At 33.1% G+C, this 21,944-nt stretch overlaps 1 protein-coding gene and 1 pseudogene across 1 annotated transcript; one reads left to right on the top strand and one right to left on the bottom strand.

Annotated features, from left to right (window-relative positions):
* The first annotated feature begins 13,318 nt into the window (after positions 1–13,318).
* On the top strand, positions 13,319–17,657 carry LOC134281380 (uncharacterized; annotated as a pseudogene).
* A 2,600-nt stretch (positions 17,658–20,257) lies between these two features.
* LOC134281382 (large ribosomal subunit protein uL18m-like) lies at positions 20,258–21,564 on the bottom strand (the record flags this gene model as incomplete). The annotated part of the gene is given in 4 exon segments (XM_062763853.1): positions 20,258–20,407; positions 20,768–20,885; positions 21,137–21,250; positions 21,487–21,564. Coding segments are annotated over 4 exon segments (460 nt in total), but the record flags the coding sequence as incomplete, so codon positions are not given.
* Between the last annotated feature and the right edge of the window lie 380 nt (positions 21,565–21,944).

The following is a 21,944-nucleotide window of genomic DNA, read 5'->3' as shown; positions in this document are numbered from 1 at the left end:
AGTTCCTGTCCACTGAGGTTAGACACAAATGAGGCCTTCTTAGCTGCTGATCTTTAACTTAGCGAAATTTTCATTCCAGTAGAATTATCAAGAAATCAACTCACATAACTAAACTCTCAAAGATATATCACAGAGAAAACAAGTAGAAATGGAAACAGAGTCATAATGTTTGTGACATTCTATACCATCATTTTATATGATTTTTATTGTGAGGTAAAAATGAATGTAACATATCTTTCCTACCTTTGTTTTACTCTATTTACAGCACACCTTTGTTTTACTCTATTTGCAGCAGATGCTGTTTTTATAGTTATAAAAACTACTAAATTTGCTACTAATTCTTCATTACAGTGTGTCACCCACTTTGCAAAGTGGTTAAAGCATCTGCTTATGTGGCGGGTTCGAATCCCACTGTAGGACGTGGATACCGGTCCTTTGGATGAGACCGTATAAACTGAGGTCCTGTATTGCAGTAGGTGCTGCATGAAAAAGATCCCTCCCTGCTCAATAGATCTAGGACAAAATTTGCAACTCTCCACCAGCAAGTGGTGGCGTCTCCATACGAGTGAAAATTTTTGAGACGGACATTAAAAAATATAATCAATCAATCAGCGTGTGCCATTCACAAACCTTGATATATCTTTCCACATCTTATATTCATCGCCCCCCAGCCGGCCGCCTCTTCTTCATCACTTTCACCATTATCATCATCCTTATAACCAGAAGATCCAAACATAGCATCTCGTTCATGATCTCATTTATTTGATTAGTATCCTGTGTGTTTAAAAGATAATGACAGATTGATATTACTGCAATATTCATATAATTAATTATTCTGATTTCTTCAGTTATAAAAAAAATGACAAAAAAATCCCAAAACTAATTTTGTGACAATGGTAAAATAGATTGGGTTGGGCCATAACTGAATGCAAATACAGCATGTGTAAATATTATTATATGCAGCTGGTCAAGTCTGAAATGCACTTATCTCACTTGCATTAAAGGAAATAAATGAGTTATAAATGAATATTACTTGCTTGAAAATTAGCAGTGCACAGATGCTTTAATACTTTTTATTTTTGCATTCTAGTTAGTACTTACTGTACATGTTCATGATGTGCTCCAGGTGCTCGGTTTCATCATCGTCACAATAACTGGCATTGTCCGAAATATCGATGTTCCTACTGCTGACACTCTAAAGCAATATAAAACGATTTAATTTTACAATTCGCCAACAACTGTACTTATCTATTGTCACTTTTATTCGTGAACAGCTATAATAATTGCTCCCCTGTGTTTACACATGTGCTTTTGGATCTACTTTCATTTTCACTCCAGTCTTTCCTTTGCGCATGGGCAAAACATAACACGGTCAAATCGTGCTGAGTGCAGACGTGTCGTCGGTCGGTCAGCTGAGGTCCTGTCACAATGCAAACTTTTTACGAAGTAAATACATTTTTTGGTTCGTAATTTATTTTTTAGGTGCTTTTGCATTTATGCTCGTTTATCTTACCTTCGGCCTCGTCTTGGATATTCACAACCAGGAACTTCACCTTTTCAGTGCACGTGGACTGCAGCTGCACATGTACCAACTTTTGTGCCTATGTAACTGTGTACGTGTTATCAGCGTTGCTCAACACCAAAGATGCTTTCAAAAGCATTTATTTTATCTCAGAATTTGAGATACTTCTGCCTTTTTATTTTATTGAATAAAAATTTTACAAATAGGCCTTGGCGAATATCCTATTCGAATGAAACCGACTGACTAAATCAGTCGTGCGTGACCACACAATTGGGTGATACTTGGTTAGCAGATAGTAGGGTTATCAAAAACTAATATGGCCGACTCCGATTTGGCATTTAAAAGACTTCAGTAGAGCTTTAAGATTGATCTTACAATGTGCTGTGAGTTTATCTCTCGAAACAAGTACATCTTACTGGCAAAGCAGTACGGAACAGCGCTTTTGATTGTTCTACGGAGTAATTGGGCGCTTTGTATTATTGAGATTCAAACTGTTCACTCATCTATCAAAATAGAAAAGCGTTAATTCTTTTAATGTTGAATTTTATAACAAAAAGATCATGTATGGTTTAAGTAGACGGTACGTGAAGCAATTACAATGAGATGCATTGCTGTGCAAAATTTTTTTGTTAGAGCATTTAAATAGTTCGTTTTCCTAGACTTAAAAAAAATGAAAAGAAAAACGAATTTTAAAAAGTTTTTTTTTTCAACCTTATTTTTCATTTTTTTAAAAAAAGTGTGAAACAAAATTGTACTTATTAATCTATGAATGACATAAAAAATACATTGTAACGCAATATACATGTACGTGTACGAAAATTCTTAATTTTGAGATAAGAATTATTGATATGCAATAAAGATCAGATGACTCAACAGTCACATAGGAGTTCATTCCTTTCAAATATTTTTCGCTTACTCAAATTAGTTGCTCGATAAAAAATTATCACTACGTAGCTTTATCAAAAGAGTCCGACATGAATTGAGAAAAAAATTTAAGGATTTTTTTGCGCATACTCAAATCAGTCCTTCAATAAAAAATTATCTATATGTAACTTTATCAAAAGAGTCCTTCGACATACACGTAAGTGCTGGAGTGTTTATTGAGATTTGTATGAATGATAACAGTCACATATCAATTAAGTGGTAATAAACTATTTCATCTAGTTGTGGACTACTTTAAACAACTTTTTAAGAACTTTTGAAATATTTGTTTCAGGACCGAAATACATGCATTTTTGTGATAGGACGTTTTTAAGACAAGTGTACTAGATTTTCAATCTAGATCCTGACCTTAACCTTTAACCTTGTGCCTGAACTTTCATATTTCACTTGTATATTCCTAATGACAAGACGTTGATTTGGCTTCCATTTTTTTTAAAACACCATATGGCCTAAAGCTGCCATGTGGGGGAATCTTTGTTTCATGTATACACACATCTTTTTAAAGTTAATGACAGTGAGGATATGTACATTTAACTCACCTATCTAAATAGACAATTTCACTTTCTAATTAACATATTTTGGTGCATTACTAGTTTTTAATATTGAACACGTGCATTTTGTTTAAATGTTTTTCTATTTTTATATAAACAGTTTGAGTTATTAATAACAAATAATGGATTTTTCTATTTGAAAATTTGATATGTCATAAAGATCAAACAAATGTACATTTTTAGTGACAAGATACACGATGCATATTACCGATATGGAAATCCATTTTGTTATTTCTACATGACTCAATTTATAAATACAGTCAAACCTGTTTTAAGAGGCCACTTGTGGGAGAATGACAAATTGGCCACATAAGACAGGTGGCCACTTATTCCAGGTTTCAAACCAATGAATAAAAAATTGCGACCAGTTATTCTCACAGGTATCCAAATCCACAATTTCAACAAGTTTAAAAAACTTGGGAAGTTTTAAGTCACATGGATTCCCCTTTTCTTATATTTCATTTTACATGACTTTCTGAAAGAAATCTGTTATTGTTTTTTTGTGTGTGTGTGTGTGTTTTAATTTAATTTTAATTCAATTTTTTACAGCCATAAAATTTACATCACACGAAATTATGAAATGTTCTAACAACTCAGCATTTCCCTGATGCTGTGTAAAGCTTTTTTAGTTTTTCTAGATATGTATTTGATTATATAACATAAAAGGTTAAACGCAAGACTGGCCGCTTCACTTGATAACCTCAGGTAAAATTGTAATTAATGTATTGAGTTTACATCATGACCATATTCAACAACTTACATTCGTATCTTTATAAAGAACACCAAAAAACATTTGTTAACAATAAATTATTTAATCATATTAATTAAATCATTAAATCCTGTCAGAATTCAAATTAAACCTGCAATTATTGGTTATTAACTCATTATCAGCTGTTCATGTTTGGCTTCGTATGAGGATACGAGGTCACGTGACAGACGGAAGTCATGTGACAAAACAGACAAAATGGCCGCTGAAAACAGGCATGTTGCAAGGTATCACACCGGTAATTGTTTTCACTATATAATTCAATATAGAATAAAAAATCGTTAAAAATCAGGTATTTGTTTACATGAAAAAATATTTAGCAGGAGGTGTTAAACATTACCTGTCACATTAGCTGACACCAAAAAACAGGGTACCCACACGGCATTTTCGGACTTTTTCCATCTGCAAACAGGGCTACCCTCAAATCCACGTGTTTTCACTGTGTTTATAAACACCTCGAGTGCACTACAGGAAGTAGCCTCCTATGCCATGAAAAAAATAGTTCCTGTCAAAAACCTTTATTTATTCACAAAGTACATAAATTTTACTAGGCACAGGTACCAAAGTTGTAAAAATGGCATGAAAGAAAATAGAAAAACGTCTCAAAAGAAAAGAAAATCAATTTTATATATATGGACCTACATTTGACTAAGTTCATTTTGATTGGTCAATTACCGGTGTGATACCTTGAAGGACCTTTGAAGGTGTTCGATTTTTTCCATTTTTTCACCTGAGATTCATTAAATAATTGTCCCCAACATCCTTAAGTCTGGTGATCTAAATCCCCTTATTTCTGAAGATATGAAGCATTTATCTCCCTTACTCCAGAGCAGTCAAGAATAACACACAGAGCACTCTGGAAGCAGTTTTTTGTGCATCTTTTGAAGCAGAATTTCATCATTAAAAGAATAAGCTTGCCAAGCAATTTTTTATCTGTGGAGAGTATATGCTTTGTTCTTCACCACAAACAGAAAAGAGTTTACAAGTCTAAGACCATTATGTAATTATTACATAACAAAGTTGCATTTTCTCCTTCAAAGAATGAACAAAAATACAGAAATTGTTAAATACTGGGTTGATAATGAAAACTGTATCTGGTCAATTTATGTTCCAAATAAAGCCTAGGTATGTGTCTACAAGCTGCTGTGCAGAAGTTTATCTAAATGCTGTGTTGTAACTCAGGGCAGTCAAAATGATATCAGCATCTAGGGAGGTTCTTCACAGCTCCCACACTCCATTAAACTGGCTTTGATGATAAGAAACTGGAGACAACAATTCAGATGTAATTTATTGTTGTGATTTATGCAACTGGCTTTCTCTTAAGACACAAATTAGCCATGAAATTTCAATTTAACATGCATAATTATTCTCATTTCATGGATTTACTCAGGAATTCCAAAGGTGTTTAATGAATTTCCATGATTTATGCAAGATTATATCTTTTTGGCTCAACAAATTTACATAAAAAAATAAACATTTAAATTTTAAAATATAAATATTAAACATTTTTATGAGTTTGAACACTTTTCTATGTGACAAAATGCATCACAGAGACCAGATTCAGGACATCCTCCATAATTCTTTGAGGTGGGTGGGTGTACAAAAACTGCTGATAAAATTTATAGGAAGTGATTTGAGAAGAAAGGTACACCTTATTAGCTGAATTATAGTTATTCTGATATTTTAATTATGTAAATATGCCAAATTTCTTCATCAGTTCAATTTGGAATTTATTAATATTTCAGTACAATGATATACTTAATAGATCATGTTCATATAAGCATCACTGACTGAGACTTAATTCAAAAGTGACAGTCAACACCTACATATAAATGAAAAAATAACAAAAAACAGTCTCCGACAAACTGAAAAAACATGAATGTCAGCTGCGAAAGCATGAATAAAGTCCTAAAAACCACAAGAGGCATGCCATGGTCCTAAGTGACAATCTGCACTACATGTATGATGCATGGTTAGAACTCAGAATAAGTATTATCATGCAGACCCTGACAGTATTTCAGGATTTTTTGGTCATAACCTTCCTTCCTATGAAAAATTCTTAATGAATTTTACTTATGTAGCTTATGTATTAAGTTTATTAGACAGATCTGACTCATTTCATTATTTCTGTTCTTCCAATGCAGTGATATATGTATCACTGGAGGTCTGAATAAATTAAAATAAATCATGTGTCTGTAGAAATTATCATTCTGTGAGAACATATTTTACTTGTTTACATTTTATCGCAGTTGTCGCTTGTGCTAAAAATTCATTCGCAAACCTAGAATTAGTCTATTCTTGAAAAATCAGCTTTAACACCCTTTACCGCAAAGTCTGTAGACACTATAATTGACTGCGGTCAGCTGGTGCAAATAATGTTAAGTCATATAAAATGAAAAAACAATATTCTCTGACTTCTTTCCACATTTTAGATGCATAATGCTACCTTTTTAGTCATATTTTAAAGTATTGAGTGTAAAAAATAACCTTAATTGTTAATTTTCAAACAGAAATCTGTGAAAAATAATGTAAATTCTAATTCTAATTTTAAAAATGTGTGTTTTCAAACAAAAAGTTAATAAAATCACATATTTTGTTGAAATATGCCTTTTAAAAATGAAAAATGTCTTAAATAAGGGTTAAAATGATTTTTCATAATCACCTTCAAGGTATCACACCGGTAATTGTTTTCACTATATAATTCAATATAGAATAAAAAATCGTTAAAAATCAGGTATTTGTTTACATGAAAAAATATTTAGCAGGAGGTGTTAAACATTACCTGTCACATTAGCTGACACCAAAAAACAGGGTACCCACACGGCATTTTCGGACTTTTTCCATCTGCAAACAGGGCTACCCTCAAATCCACGTGTTTTCACTGTGTTTATAAACACCTCGAGTGCACTACAGGAAGTAGCCTCCTATGCCATGAAAAAAATAGTTCCTGTCAAAAACCTTTATTTATTCACAAAGTACATAAATTTTACTAGGCACAGGTACCAAAGTTGTAAAAATGGCATGAAAGAAAATAGAAAAACGTCTCAAAAGAAAAGAAAATCAATTTTATATATATGGACCTACATTTGACTAAGTTCATTTTGATTGGTCAATTACCGGTGTGATACCTTGAGCGCACGGGACCTAAAAACACTCGCCACTGGCCGCGTTAGACAGGTGGCCGCTTAAATGAGTTAAAATATAGTGAAAAAAATGAACGGGCGGGATTGAAACTGGCCGCTCATGAGGAGTGGCCGCTGATTAAGGGTGGCCGTAACAGCAGGTGCGACTGTATTTAATTTTAGTTTTTAATGAATATATTAGCAAATCCGAAACATAAATATACTGTTGCTATAACATTTCTCACAGAAATATAGAATTTTTTTTTATCGGGAAATTATTGAAGCTACGAATTTCGAGACGCGTTTAATTGAGATACTCTTGCACTTTCACAAAATATCCTTTGTGTGAAATATGAAAGTCCTAGCATTACCTGTTCAAAAGTTATTACCAAGGTTAAAGTATCTAAAAGATAGGTCAAACTCCAGGCTCAACATCAAAGGATAAAAGTTGTTAGTTTCTAAAAGAAAGGTTTTGTCACTGACGTATGTATAAAGTATGAAGCCTTAGCTCTTACAGTTTAAAGTTATGGCCATGGTTCAAGTTTTTAAAACTATGACATTCTTCAAGGTAAACATTGAAGTATGAAAATCCTAGCAACAATTGTTCAAAACTTATGGCCAAGGTTAAAGTTTGTGATTTTTATGTAAAATTTGTCAACCCCAAAGGTCAAAAGGTCAAAGAATGAGTGCACTTAAGCTATGAGAGTTGGATCCCGATGTTTTGCGCAAAATAAAATTCCAAAATTCATTAAATTTATGTTTTATAGGTATTAAACAATGTCTTAAGAGCAGGTTTTGGTATATTATATTACATGAAAGTATTAAATAATGCCGAACGACACTAGCTTTTGAAACGGGGGTCTAACAGTTTTGTCTCATTTCAATTGTTATTCATATGCATACCAGTTTTCAACGACTTCGTTTACATCGAGCCGCAACTTGGCCATTTTTCTTATTTGCACAGAATATGTATTTTAACTTAAACTTATACATATCCAAAGGACAATGTTGGCCAAGTTGCGGCTCATATTTAATTTTCAAAACAATGTCCCCAAACTAGGGTCGAGATAGCTACTAAATTAACCGGTCACTGGGCAACAACGATTGATATTATAATCACCTTTCTCGCGTGACCTTCTGCTGTTCGATACACCATGCAACGCTTTCATTGAAAATTTCATTGTATTTAAGTCTCTGTTGTGACAGTATCTATCGTACTTCCAACTTCAAACTATGGGAGATTTTTCCGCATATTTTAATAGGGGTTGAAGATAATATGTGTCTCTTATTTAACTTAATGCTTTTCATTAATGTTTAATGATATTCTTAACAGGCATGCCAAAGTAAAAACAAAAAGAGTCAAGACTGAAATTCGACCTAAATGGCTAACACAGGAAATAAATGATGCCAGACATTTACGCGATACATATCATTTACAAAGGAATTCAGAAAATTACAAAATTTGGAGAAATAAAGTTACACAATTAATACATCAAGCAAAATCAAAGTATTACAAATCTGCAATTGAAGAAAGCTCAAGTCCTAAAGAAATGTGGAGTTATTTAAACCATTTGGCATCTAAATCCAAAACTTTTACACCTAACCGTATTACACAAAATGGTTTAGATTTTGAAGATCTACAGGATATTGTTGATATTTTTAACAAACACTTTACGGAAATATCCTGTAAATTTTAGCAGATATGTCAGTACAAAGTTTTGATTCAGAATTATTAAATCGGTATACAGAAACTAAACTAGGGAAAGAAAATGTTTTCAGTATTATTGAAATATCTGAATTTGAAGTATTGAATATGTTGAATACACTTGATGTAAATAAGTCAGCCGGTATAGACTTTATCGGACCTCGTCTTCTAAAACTTTCGGCAAATGTCATATGCAAATCTATTACACATCTTATAAATGCTAGTATCACTAATGGAGTATTTCCATCCAGTTTAAAACAAGCAAAAGTCACTCCTATTTTCAAAAATGGCGACCACGCAGATCCAGGGAACTACAGACCGATATCCATTCTTCCAACATTATCAAAATTAGTTGAAAAACACATAGCAAATCAAATACGTAACTTTGCCTCTAACTTTGATCTTTTATTTAAATCGCAATCTGGATTTCGAGAATTTCATTCATTTCAAACGGCTCTTACAAAACTTACAGATAATTGGCTACAAGCTATGGACCAAGGAAATCTAGTAGGCATAACTTTCATTGATTTTAGCAAGGCATTTGATTTGGTTAATCATGAAATTCTTATAAGTAAACTTCAATCATATCACTTTGATCAAAGGGCTATTAAATGGTTTCATTCTTATTTAACCTCAAGGTCTCAGTGTGTAAAAATAGGAACATATTCCTCTGATTTTTTGCCCGTCACAGCAGGAGTGCCCCAAGGTTCTATCTTAGGTCCCCTATTATTTTTATTGTATATAAATGATCTCCCTTTACATGTAAATAGAACAGATATTGATATGTTTGCCGATGATGCAACCTTGCTTACATATCATAAAAATATAGAAGGTATTGAGAATGCCCTTAACTTTGATTTGTCTGAGATTGAAAATTGGTGTTCCAAAAATCAAATGGTGTTAAATACCAATAAGACAAAATGTATGCTTATGGGAACTCAGCAGAGAAAATCAAGAATAGATTCACCTGAACTAAATTTATATGCTTCAAACAAATTAATTGAAAATGTTGAATCTGAAAAACTTCTGGGAGTGCATATTGATGGTTCATTGCGCTATAATCACCATATTGACTCAGTTTGTAAATCTTTGACATATAAATTATATACGTTGCGCAAAATTAAAAAATTCCTTCCCTTACACACAAGAAAACTATTCTATAATGCATACATTCTGCCTTCTTTGAACTATTGCCTAACTATTTGGGGTAATGCGCCAGGTGCTGGCATAGATAGAGTTTTTAAATTGCAAAAAAGGGCAGCCCGTATTATACTACAACTGTAGATTTGAAAGTGGTCCCGTTCAAATTTCCGGAATTTAAGGCTAAAATTACATGTTCTTTACAATTACATTTTCTGTAATTATTTAGAAATATGTATGACGAAAAATTCTAGAAATAAATATCAAAAGCATATGCTTTCACATTAATCATAGATTAATTTAGCGATATATTGTAATGTTAATCTTGAAATGGGTATCCGAAAAGGTTCCAAATGACGTACTTAAGTGCACTCATTCTTTGGTGTCACCAAAGCAAAGGTTTCACAGAAGTAAAAACACCTGTAAAATGTGAAGGCTATTGCCCCGTCCAATCTAAAGTTATAGGCGAAGTTAAAATTTTGCGGACAGACAACAGACAGACGGATGAAAAGGAAAAAACATTATACCCCTGAATCTTCGATTACGGGTACATGAATTCAATTTAAAACAAGATGGTACAGAACAACAAGGAGTAACTTTCATAATAAACTTATTAGAAAATTTATGGTTTATGTTTTCTAAAGTTAGTTGTGTCAGGTTCTAAATTTTCATTTTCTAAATTAACTCCCATCCGGTAAATTAAAAATTTAGAACATGATAGTTCTAATCTCTTGTAAGATCTGAAAAAGTACATCTTGGTTTGTGGTTCTATTGGAAAACAAATCAATTCCATGTCTTTAATATTTCCCAATATGATGAGCGTCATTGCGTGGTTAATTAAGATGTTGCACACAAACCAACAAAGTAGTATACCTATCAATAAAATAATTCTAATTTAAACATGACCATAATCGCATGCTATTTTTAGTTTCCATCATTATACTTTCAGTTGTGTAAATTAGCGACACCTAATTGTTTCTATGTTTAATATTTTGTCCTTTTTGTCACATTTTTACGAGACTCGTCAGATATATTTAAATTGAAAGTTATTGTCTGCATCAGACGTCAAAATTCACAAAAACGTCCATGATTTTTATGCACATGTTGCCCTCATGTTTATGTAAATTAGACATCGTGTGGGATATATGAGAAAAACCTCGATAGGCGGCAAAGCATTTGAAAAAGGGACAGAACTCAAACCGGACGGGGTTATACTCCATATTTCAATTATTCATGAAACACTTTTTTTTCATTTCTAAACAGGAGTAGAGCTGATCCACTCACGATGAATTGTGACTTGTGCATTCTTCTCTCCTACATGTTGCGCATGCTCTGTCAATATGATTCAAAGCTTGCTGAACAGTATGGTAAGTCATTATATATTTTTTTATTATTTTTATTGAAATGTATTTTGCAAATTTACCCCAAGTTTCATAAAAGTTTTAGTGTCTGGTAAAATACTGTCTTTCTACAAATATTCACTAAGATACTGTAGATCAAAATATTTTCACCACACTTTATTTTCGCGACTTAGCTATTTTGGTCTCTAGCGAGACAAAATGTTCGCGAGCTTTGGTTTCTGTTGTATATAAACAAAAATAATAAAATTTTCACGAGAATAAAATTTTCGCAAGCAGACAGACTCGCCTAATTACGCGAATTTTAAGCTCAAAGTGAATAGGGCGCGGATCTAAGAAATCTGATTTTAATCCGATTGTGTTTTACCCATTACTAAATATCTTGCAAAGTCTTTAATACATCTGACACATTGTATAATACTGTAGAAATTTGACAAAAAAATACCAGAAATATATTCAATAATGCAATCCCAAAAGGCAGTTACAATTTTTTTTCGAATCAAAATATTAAACGTACATTCAAGATTTTGTGAAAAAACGTCTGATTTAAAAGAAGAGAGGATAAGGCCCTTGTGTCATCCAGAGGACAAGAACTCTTCCCAATTCATGTAGAAACTGTAAATGACAAAAAATTCCAAATAACTGACACATCTTTTTTTCATCTTCATCAGAAGGGGAAAAAAAGAAAATTGTCATTATATTATCATATCTTTTTTTTTTTAACTAAGCCTTTCTGAAAGGAAGTGAAAATCGCTAAAAACAAAATATACACGTTTTTCATTTCAATTCAACATATATCTTTCGAAAAAAAATAAAAAATAATTTTTATTCTATGTCTAGAATTAAAAACAATCTCTAAACTTTAATCAAATATGTCAGGAAACATTTCTTCATTTTTAAAATTAATATTAAACAAACCCTTTAGATTAATGAAGTATTTTCTTTAAACTATTGAGAATTTTATATTTATTTTCAACATTGAAAAATGAAAATTTTCATCAGTAGAGCAAATCCTCCTAAAAACGGTAGTTTCGTAATATATCTAATTTGTGTAATTTTCTAGTTGCAAACGATTTTTCAAAAATTTCCCAAACGGTGACTTTGCACAAAGGTATTTAAAATGTAAGTCAAGTGCAAAGAATGCAGGGATACGTAAATCACAAAAAGATAATTTTATTGCCGATTATGTATTAATGTTTGCACACATGATTAAAATTCTGTTAACTGTCATAGAGTATTACACTTTTATAGAATATTCTATTTAATTTGTCAGGTTTAGTGCCAAGGGTCAAAGATGACCATTTTTGCTGCCACTTCGCCCTCAAAATTTCATTATCTTCCTATAATAATATGTATATTTATTAATTGTAATAATTCAATGAATGAATTCATGTTTTGAAATTTTTTCTCTTATTTCCTGATCGTATTGATTAAATTTGAAACCAGTCTTTTATGCACTTTCCAAAGTGCTAGTTAAAAAAAACTTATTTATCAACGGATTAACCATTTGCAAAACTCATTATGTTAATGATACAGTACCTTGCATCACTGAATAAATGATATTTTAAAAGACAAATAGCAAGAAATAGTTAATCAACGTATATTACCCTCACCACCCCGACTCAAACAAGCAATATCTTTTTTAACATCACTTCGTTTTCAATACAACATGTTAAAAAATTAGCAGTTAAGTAATAAAAAATGTCACTCTTGATAAAAGACCCCTGGAAACCAAACAGAACACACTCAACGGAAATGTAGAAAACTTCAAATTATGGCGGATCCACAGGTAAAATCTTCGTTTCATTATTATGGCAGCCCATTCAATGGTTTCTTTTTCTTTGTTTTCTTCATAACTTATATGTGAAATTTTCAATCATACACACTATATTTTTGATTACAGGCCCGAATTGGAATATGCGCTGGCAGATGCATTTTCACATCAAATTGACCGCGGACATCCATCATGTCATTTTCCAGTTCATCAACTATGAGAAATTAAGCGGATAGGCAGCCAGCTTTTCGGGCATCTCAGAACAACGGACACACAGGTGGTCATTTCTTCTGTGCATCATTGGTTTCTGAAATACATATATTCTTTTATGCAAAAAGAAACTAAACATACTTTTGATATTATTGTGAGCACATTTCACTGAGTTTATTTGCTTTTCATACGTCATGCTGAATAAGTTATTTTTCCAAAACAGCTAGCATGGCGATTGATGAAAATCTTATTTCTGAACTGTACAACTTTGGAGATTTTTTTCCTTTTTATAGGGTACAAATGTCAACATTGGCTTTGGACAACCATAACCATCCTCTAGAGGTTCGTATTTAAAACTTCTGGGATTGACAAATTCATATCTACTGTTTAAAATTGTAATATTATTATAAGAAATTTATTTTCATAGGTTCACATTGATCCATTTCAAACAAAATACGATTTTGCTGAAGCAAAGAAGCAATCAGACGGATTGGCCGTGATAGGAATATTTGCAGGATATCCTTAACAACACTGTCATTATTAATAAAAACAATATGTTGAACACATTGCAGGTGTATTTATTTTTGAAGTTTGTGTCTTTAAACAAAATTAATGTGGTTTAACCGATCAAAGATATCGGAAACCAAAAGAACACACGCATTTGAAATGGTAGCCAAGTTCAAAGTAACAGAATACGGTATGAGCTTCAGATTCACATAAATTCATTTTCGATCATAATTTTTTTTAACAAATACATAACATTTTTATTTTATTTTTCAATATACCAGAAAACAATTGTAAATTTATTAATATGCTGCCAAACGACACCTCCAGATATTACCATTACCCAGTGCGCTGGCAGACGTTACAGTCTCCGTTTCACATCAGGACCGGGAACATGCGCAGGATCAGGTATTGGAACCTTACCAAATTCCAGTTCATCAAAAATACTTTATCAAAAACAAAGAAGATGGAGCGCATTTGAATGCAGCCAGCTTTTCTTCATCTATGGTTTAAATGTCATGATTTGGACACACAGGTGGTCATTTTTCTGTGCATTATTGGTTTCTGAAATACAAGTCCTTTTTCGACTTAAAGAAGAAACTAAACATACCTTTTCCTGAAAAAGAAATTGTTTCGTCAAAACAAAAACAAATTGTATCAAACTGAAGAAATTGATATGCTTTGTCTAACTCAACTAATAAAGTATTTTGATTATTTAAAAGCTAAAATGGCGATTGATGACGAAATTTACCATCGTGGTTCGAATTTGGGTATTATTATGACTGTGTAGATCATTTCCATTGTTTACTTCCGGAAAAATTATTAGTTCTCCTGATGAAATTCACAGTTTAGAAAACCATCACCAATTATTAAAATTTCTACTTCAAATTAAATTAAATGAAAATAATATATTATTCTAGTTTTGTTTTTAGTATGTTATTGACAAAATAATATCTTGTTATGAAAAGTATAAGATATTTAATTTTTTTCCCCTTTAGGTTCACACTTTGTTTTTAATTCAGTTTGAAATACATTGTGAAGTTGTAACATTTATGTCCATTTTTTTCTAGGGCATAACAGAATAATATATCACAAAAAATAAAACCTAAAATATCTAATGCAGATGTAGGTTTGGTACACCTTGTCATTATTAAAAATTGATGAATACATTTTGCCATTGTGTAATACTTTAATTATTGAAGCTGTGTCTTTAAACAAAATCAATGATGATTAAAATGTTTCAGATATCGGAGGAAAAGAACCACGCATTTGAGTTGGTAGCCACAGCCCTGGACCAAGTAACAGAATACGGTATGTTCTTCAGCTTCAAATAAATTCATTCGAGACTCTAAATTATCTAAATTTTTACAAATGTGTGATATTTTTATCACACACATTTTTCTAGAGAAGACCAGAAAACAATTTTTACCGAAAAATGTGTTTGCAAAATGTACAATTTTGTGCCAAACGATATGGCCAATTTTCAAATTTTTTACAAATCATCATTATGCCGGAAGTCTGACCACGCCTCCCTGTTACGAGTCCGTTTCGTGGTATGTGATGCATGATGGGATAACAATCACGCAGGATCAGGTAATGAAACCTTACGAAGACAAATTTAAAGGCTCATTTTCGTAAAATGGAACTAAACAAATTTAAACCAAAGCCATGTTTTCCTTTGTATTTTACAGATAAACCGACTCAGACATCTAAAAGAACATGTGGAGGAAAACCATGGTCCACACGAACCTTGGCCCGTAAAATCTAAACAGAAGCAAAACAGTACGGACAACAATGCTGTTAATGCACTAGAAACAACTGGTCATCACTCACCAAGCACCAGTTACATAAAATACAATTTCAGGCCTTGTCAACCTTTGAATGGCCGGAAAGTTTACTGTAGCCATCCTTCAATGGTTAAACACAAGTCCCATTCTTCAGAATATTCCGTAGCAGATATTGCAGTCAGTCATCATGTTTCCAACCTTGGAGATCATGACGTTTCCAAGGCTCTGCTGCAAGACAGTGGTTTTCATGGTTCTATCGGATCAAGCCTTTCCAATCACCCCCATGATAGCCATCTGCATGGAACTGCATTGAACACGCATTCACATGAAAATAAATTGCCAGCAAAAAGAATGGAAATCAGTTCTGGTGGCCACAAAGCGAATCAACATCAAAGTTTTCAAAATGGCCCTGAAACTAGCAAAGACATCTTGCCAGGGTATTATAATAAAATTTCTGGAAAAATGCTTCCAGAAGAACTAAAGGACATCTTCTCAAGAAATCATATTCCAAATTTTAAAGAAAAACTAGAACCAAGGGATATTTACAAGATATTTGGGGAAATTTTCATTCGGCAGTCACAAATTCTTACCGCTCAAAAGAAATCTGACAAAGGCAAAATGGTAAATACACAACTTTTTAAAGAACCAGAAATAAAAGAGTATTCAAATCCAACATATAAGTTGAAAAAAATTGACACTGTCAGAAATCCAGAAAAGAAAATACATCATTCACACCCAAAGCGAAATCTTCTACATCAGAAGGTGCGAAAAACACCGAAACCAGTGAATAATACGGCTCTAAAATCACCATCTAGAAAAAGTGTTTCAAATTTGAATTTAGTCAATAGACAGAGAAGTGCTGGTAAGTCATTCAACCTTGGTGCCGACCATCGCAGTTCGTACAGCGCACGGAAAAGTAATAAAATGGTTAATGGTGGATTCCATTTTTCTGTGCGTCAACCTGCATATCAACGAAAAGTTAACAAACTTCGTTTTGAAAAACCAAATAAAATGAAAAAAGCAACTCAATTTCAGTCAAAACCTCTAATAAACCAACAAATATCTGTAAAAAGCACTCGTGTGAATTCGAAAACGTTAGACACTCCTATGAAATCGAAAATGCCGAAAACTCACATGAAATCGGAAGGTTCGAACATTCGAGTGAAACCAGACACATCAAAAGCGGAGGTAAAAAATTTGATCGATTTAATTTCTGAAAACCATCTTGACGTGTTAGACAATAATTTTGAAAGATACACACAGAACATGGTTTCTTCACACACTTCATTGGCGCCTCAAGTGGATGGCAGTGTAAGTTTCAGTGAGCGCATGCCCCAACGTCCTTTACAGAGTCTGGTTTTAGAAGAAATGGCTGTATTTCCAGAAGCAGTCGGTTCTGGCTTGTCAAATCAAAAGAGCGACATGATGACAGCGAAAAAGGAAAGGATGACAAAAAGTATTCTAATGGACCGCATTACACAATCAACTCCAGAGCCCACTCGGGTAACTGAAGCACTAGAATCCACACAGAGCCCGACCCGTACACCTAAACCAGATATGATATACGACCAGAACCAAACTACAAAACCCAAAGTAACACATGAATCCATCCATCAGTCAAACACAAAAAGGGCACATGAACCGATCCTTACTCTTGATCCAGAAATCAGACATGAACTGACCCATCAGTCAAACAAAAAAATAACACATGAACCGATCCTTACTCATGAACCAGAAATCGGACGTGAACCGATCCCCCAGTCAAACACAAAAATGACACATGAACCGATCTCTATTCATGATCCAGAAATCGGACAAGAACCAGTCCACATATCAGGATCAAAGACTGTGCATGAACCAGTAAAAACGATGCATGTTAACGATAAGATTCGTTTTCCAATTCAACGAGAAAGAAACACTACCACTATTCCTATTAGAGACATTTTAGGTAGCCATAACAATATGCTTTCTATCCTAACCGAGCCTCCCCCTAGAGATGAGAAACTTTATCTACCTTTATGAGGGATATAATGTTCATTTCCAGATCTCAGGGAGAAGCGAAATAGAAGGTGTTCCTTAACAGACATCGCCTTTTTCTCGCCAAATGGTGGATCTATCCTTTTGGTAGTAACACAACCGCCAAGGAGAAAAAATTGGGGGAATAACATCGCTTGTTTACGATGTTCATCATTTTGCCAAAAATACCCGAATGATAGAGTCAACGAAAGTTTTTTTTATGGATTGTAAACGGGTTGAGAATAAGGTTCAATATTGGATTGCCAGACCAATTTCTTTTTTTTTTTATGTTTTCGAAATATTTATTTCACAAAGAATTTGGCCAAGAGATTGTCATCTTGATTTGTTTGTTTTTGTTGCTTTGAAATTGGTTTTATTTGTATGTACTTACATTAAAGGTACTTCATTTCCAATGCTTTGCTTGTTATTGTTAATACTAGTAACTCATCCGCGTGGTGCAGTCGTAAGAGCGTCAGTTCTAGAGTCGCACAGTAAGGATTTTATTTCTTTACGTCGCAGGTTTGTGGCACAAAATGACCGGTCCTTCGAATGAGACTGTAGAAACCGAGGACCCGTGTCGCAGTACGTGCTGGCACGAAAACGATCCTCCGCACCTCAATGGCTCTGAGTGCCGAGTATAGGTCAAAATTTGCAGCTCTCCACCTGCAAGTAGTGGCGTCTCCATTTGAGTGAAAAATCGAGAGGGGCGTTAAACAGACTGGTTTTTCTGTAATTATACAGACAGCTGTGAGGTCATCTAGTCTCCATTTCTGCTCGCCAAATCACTGAAAGGCCAAAACCAGGGGAGGGAAGGAGACTGTCATATCTTTGTTCATTGTCCAAACTGTAACCGAATTTTTTTTTGTGAGCAATAGATTTTTTTCATCTTCTCTGATGTTTTATTGCAACGAAAGTCTATGAGGATGGAATCTTTAATTATACCCCCGCTTGAAAAATGGGAGGATATATACAGTGATGGGGATATCTGTCCGTCTGCTACGCTTTGGGGTACCTATCTTTTTTCCGCAACTCCTGCTATACCGGTACCACTTCTACAGATTCTTTATTACACAATTCCATATTGTGACCTCCTATTTTACTTTTTAATCTGACCATGTTTTTGGGTTTTCCAGAGCAAAACATGGATTTTGCCATTGTAATCATATGGGAGACTTATTGCTCACAGTGCCTTTATACATGTTATAGTTCTATCTTAAATCGTGTTGTCCCTTTGTAATATATATTATGCATATTGCTATCATTTATTTCAACCAAATTTCTCTAGTTGTTTGTGTCAATATAAAATTTATGGAATATTAAAAAATAAGTTTATTGTTGTTTTCTATTATATCAATTTATGATACAGGGTTTTTTTTTTTATCGAAGGGGGGTTACCTCGCTGTAAATGTTGTTTAGAGAAAAGAGTTGGAAACCAGCAATAAGGAGATTAGTTTGGCATTGTCAGTTTTATGAATGACTTTATCATTTCTGTATGAGAATTTTTGTCGTTTGTTAGATGGTTTTATGGACTTCTATCAAATCATTCATCAGCAAATGCTAACGAAGGACAGAAAAGTCAGGCGTATCGTCAGAAGACATAACATGAACGCCGAATATAGTTGAAACAAAATGATCAACGATTTAAAACACATGAAGTATAATAAAAATAATACTTTCCACAAAATTGTACTATAGATGTCGTTGTAATAACAAAACAATTAAACAATACCTAGAAATTAAGAATTCAGTCTTTTCATGAATATATGATAAAGGAAGTGCGTAAACTGTAGGTCTATATATAGAAACACATGTCCACGGGAAATCACAGACAACGAGGTATGTTGCATTTTGACAACAATTATTAATGTAAGGTTAATATGCATCATAACAGAGAAGATTGTTGATACTTAAATACATTAAAAGGTAAAGTACCATTAAGTAAGCAGCTCCACATCAAAAGTGAGTAGTATCTCAAACGGTCTACCTTGTTTTCTTTACGCCACGTGTGTTTATCAATCTAAAAGTAGCAAAGGCGTCACGTGATGGATTTATTTAAAAATAGCTGTTTTTCTTTCCTTGCAGGATAATAAATAATTATAATTTGATAACTTTGTAACGCGTTTAATTTTAATGGTGTAATTTACAGTATTTTCGTAACTTTTCTTGATAAACAAATTGTATCAATTTCCAATCCTATTTTAACTGGCGCAAGTTATAGCGTGTATACTTTTAAGGTCCCAGTCGACAATATTTCACTGCATGGACATAAAGAGACGTCAGCGTATGCCAAAGAGGGGCTTCAAATTACACCTATACTCGGCATTCAGGGCCATTAAGAAGTGAGCGTTCTATATCGTGCCAACGCCGACCGTGACACGGGACCAACATTTTTAAGGTCAAATCCAAAAGACCCGTGACTTTCACTTCTAGTGCTGAGCGCGTGTCAATTTTTTTTTAAAAAGAATCAGTCACTACCTGTGTTTATGCAAGAAGTTTTAAACGAGGGGCTAAATTTTATTGGTTTGAAATTGAAGCTGTGGTATTAATTTTCAGAGCTAGTGTTAAGTCTATCCATCTTTTTTTAGGGGGGCCGGGGGGGGGGGGTCCATATTACATGTGCTAAAAAATAAACGAAACATATAAGTGGGGCAGAGAAGGGGAGAAGTAAAAAAACAATGATCCTCTCTGTTTTCACAGCCATAGGGGAACTCTCCATTAAAAAAGAATTCTTGGTTCTTTTGGTTAGATATTCAATAAACACATCTTTGCTATTTTCAACAGGAAACATAAAAATAAACTCTATATTTTTTTTTAGAAATTTTAATGACATAGAAGTTAGAACACATTTAAATATGAATCATTATACAATCTGTATGTCATACGGCCGTTTCTTCTATCCGATTCGGTTTTTGCCGTCATATTTGATTCCAGGTTTAAATTCTCCCTCGATGACCTCCTCTTCTCCAATTTTAATGCCAGACTCTTCCAAAGCATTCAGCACTGCTTTAACCTACAATAATAATGATTATTTACTGACAGATCTAAAACTTACAATGTAAGCCTTTACCTAAAATGAGGATAACCGGTAATTACTTATACATGGGAAATTTACATTGAAACTGAGAACCTATATTTTTAAAATTATTCTTTTTTAAAAATATTTTTTATGCATTTCAAAGAGAATCATTCAAGAACCTGTAACTATTTTTGAAATCAGTGGTTTATTCACATTAGTATCACTCAACTAGATCTATAAGAGCATACATTGATACTACCAATAAATATTTCAACTGGATATTTCTAAAAAAAATAAGAAGTCAGCTTTTAGCTATGAAAATAACTCCAACCAAACTTTCATGCCTGAACGTACCTTATCCCCTCCATGACCTTCTGAGACTGGGTCATAATACACGTTGACAATGCCGGCTTTCTGACAGCGATCGGCAAACACACGACCGGTATTGACAGCCGCTGACACATCTCTGGCACTACATAACACAAAATCAAGATCTGTCTATTACATACAGTCTAAATATAGCTTCTACTAGATCAGCTGTTTTAATCAAAATATATTCATTGTGATTTAAATATTTCCCACAATTCCTTCACAGCTTTTATTGTAAACATTTGAGAGTAATAAATTCAGTTTATTTGATTAACTGATGATATTCATTAGGATAAACCTTAATTTTATCAAATTTTCAATGAACGGCATCAAATTAATCAACAGTACATGTACCTGTATAAGAACTGCCTTATCGCCCACTCTGATGATGAAGCGTAGATGACCTTCCTCCCTGAGGAATGTTCTAGGTAAACCTCTACTTTGCTGGAGGTAGGATTAATATGGAGTCTACAAATATGTAATTTCCTCAATTTTATTTCAGAAATGGTCATTACAGGTAACTATATTACACAGGCCCAAAGACTCCAAATTAAAAGCCTTGCACATACATGTATATAGTAGTATTTTCTTTTTTTTTCTTTATTATACATTGTATTGACAAAATTTTAATTTTCTCTTACTAGGTACCCATTAGGTAAATTTTAAGACTGTCCATTACAGTAAACAGTTAAAGATATACTAACTTGTAATAAAAGTTTCGGGAAGGTGTTTGAAATCTCCATCCTTTTCTTCTTGGAGAAACATTCATATATTCAAGGCATCTGAAGGAAAAAGTATATAAATTACTGAATTTGTAAATGTTAAAAAATTAAAAATCAAGATTCCAAATGCAGTCTTTCTAGGTTAATCCCACTCTAATGTTATATATTATACATTATTGCAAATCCCTTCCTGAATTTAACCTCATTTCCGATGCATAAAAACAAATATTTAATTAAAAAAAGAATGGTTTTAAATATGTGTAATTAAAATAGTGTTTAACCAAAGTATTTAAAAGGGAACTACATGTATTTTTAAAAACACAAAACAATAAACCATTTATTCATTTAAGAAATGTGCAAAGGGCAATAACTCTTTAAACTACAGTGTATCCTTTTTATTGCATTTTCTTCATTTTATTTTCATAGAGAATCGGTTTCCC

This window comes from Saccostrea cucullata, unplaced genomic scaffold, assembly GCF_032062105.1.
Source record: "Saccostrea cucullata isolate Sc308-1 unplaced genomic scaffold, CSIRO_AGI_Scuc_v1 ctg12628, whole genome shotgun sequence".
NCBI lineage: Eukaryota > Metazoa > Mollusca > Bivalvia > Ostreida > Ostreidae > Saccostrea > Saccostrea cuccullata.
Note: the sequence above shows the minus strand (reverse complement) of the source record. Positions and strands in the feature narration are given on the sequence as shown.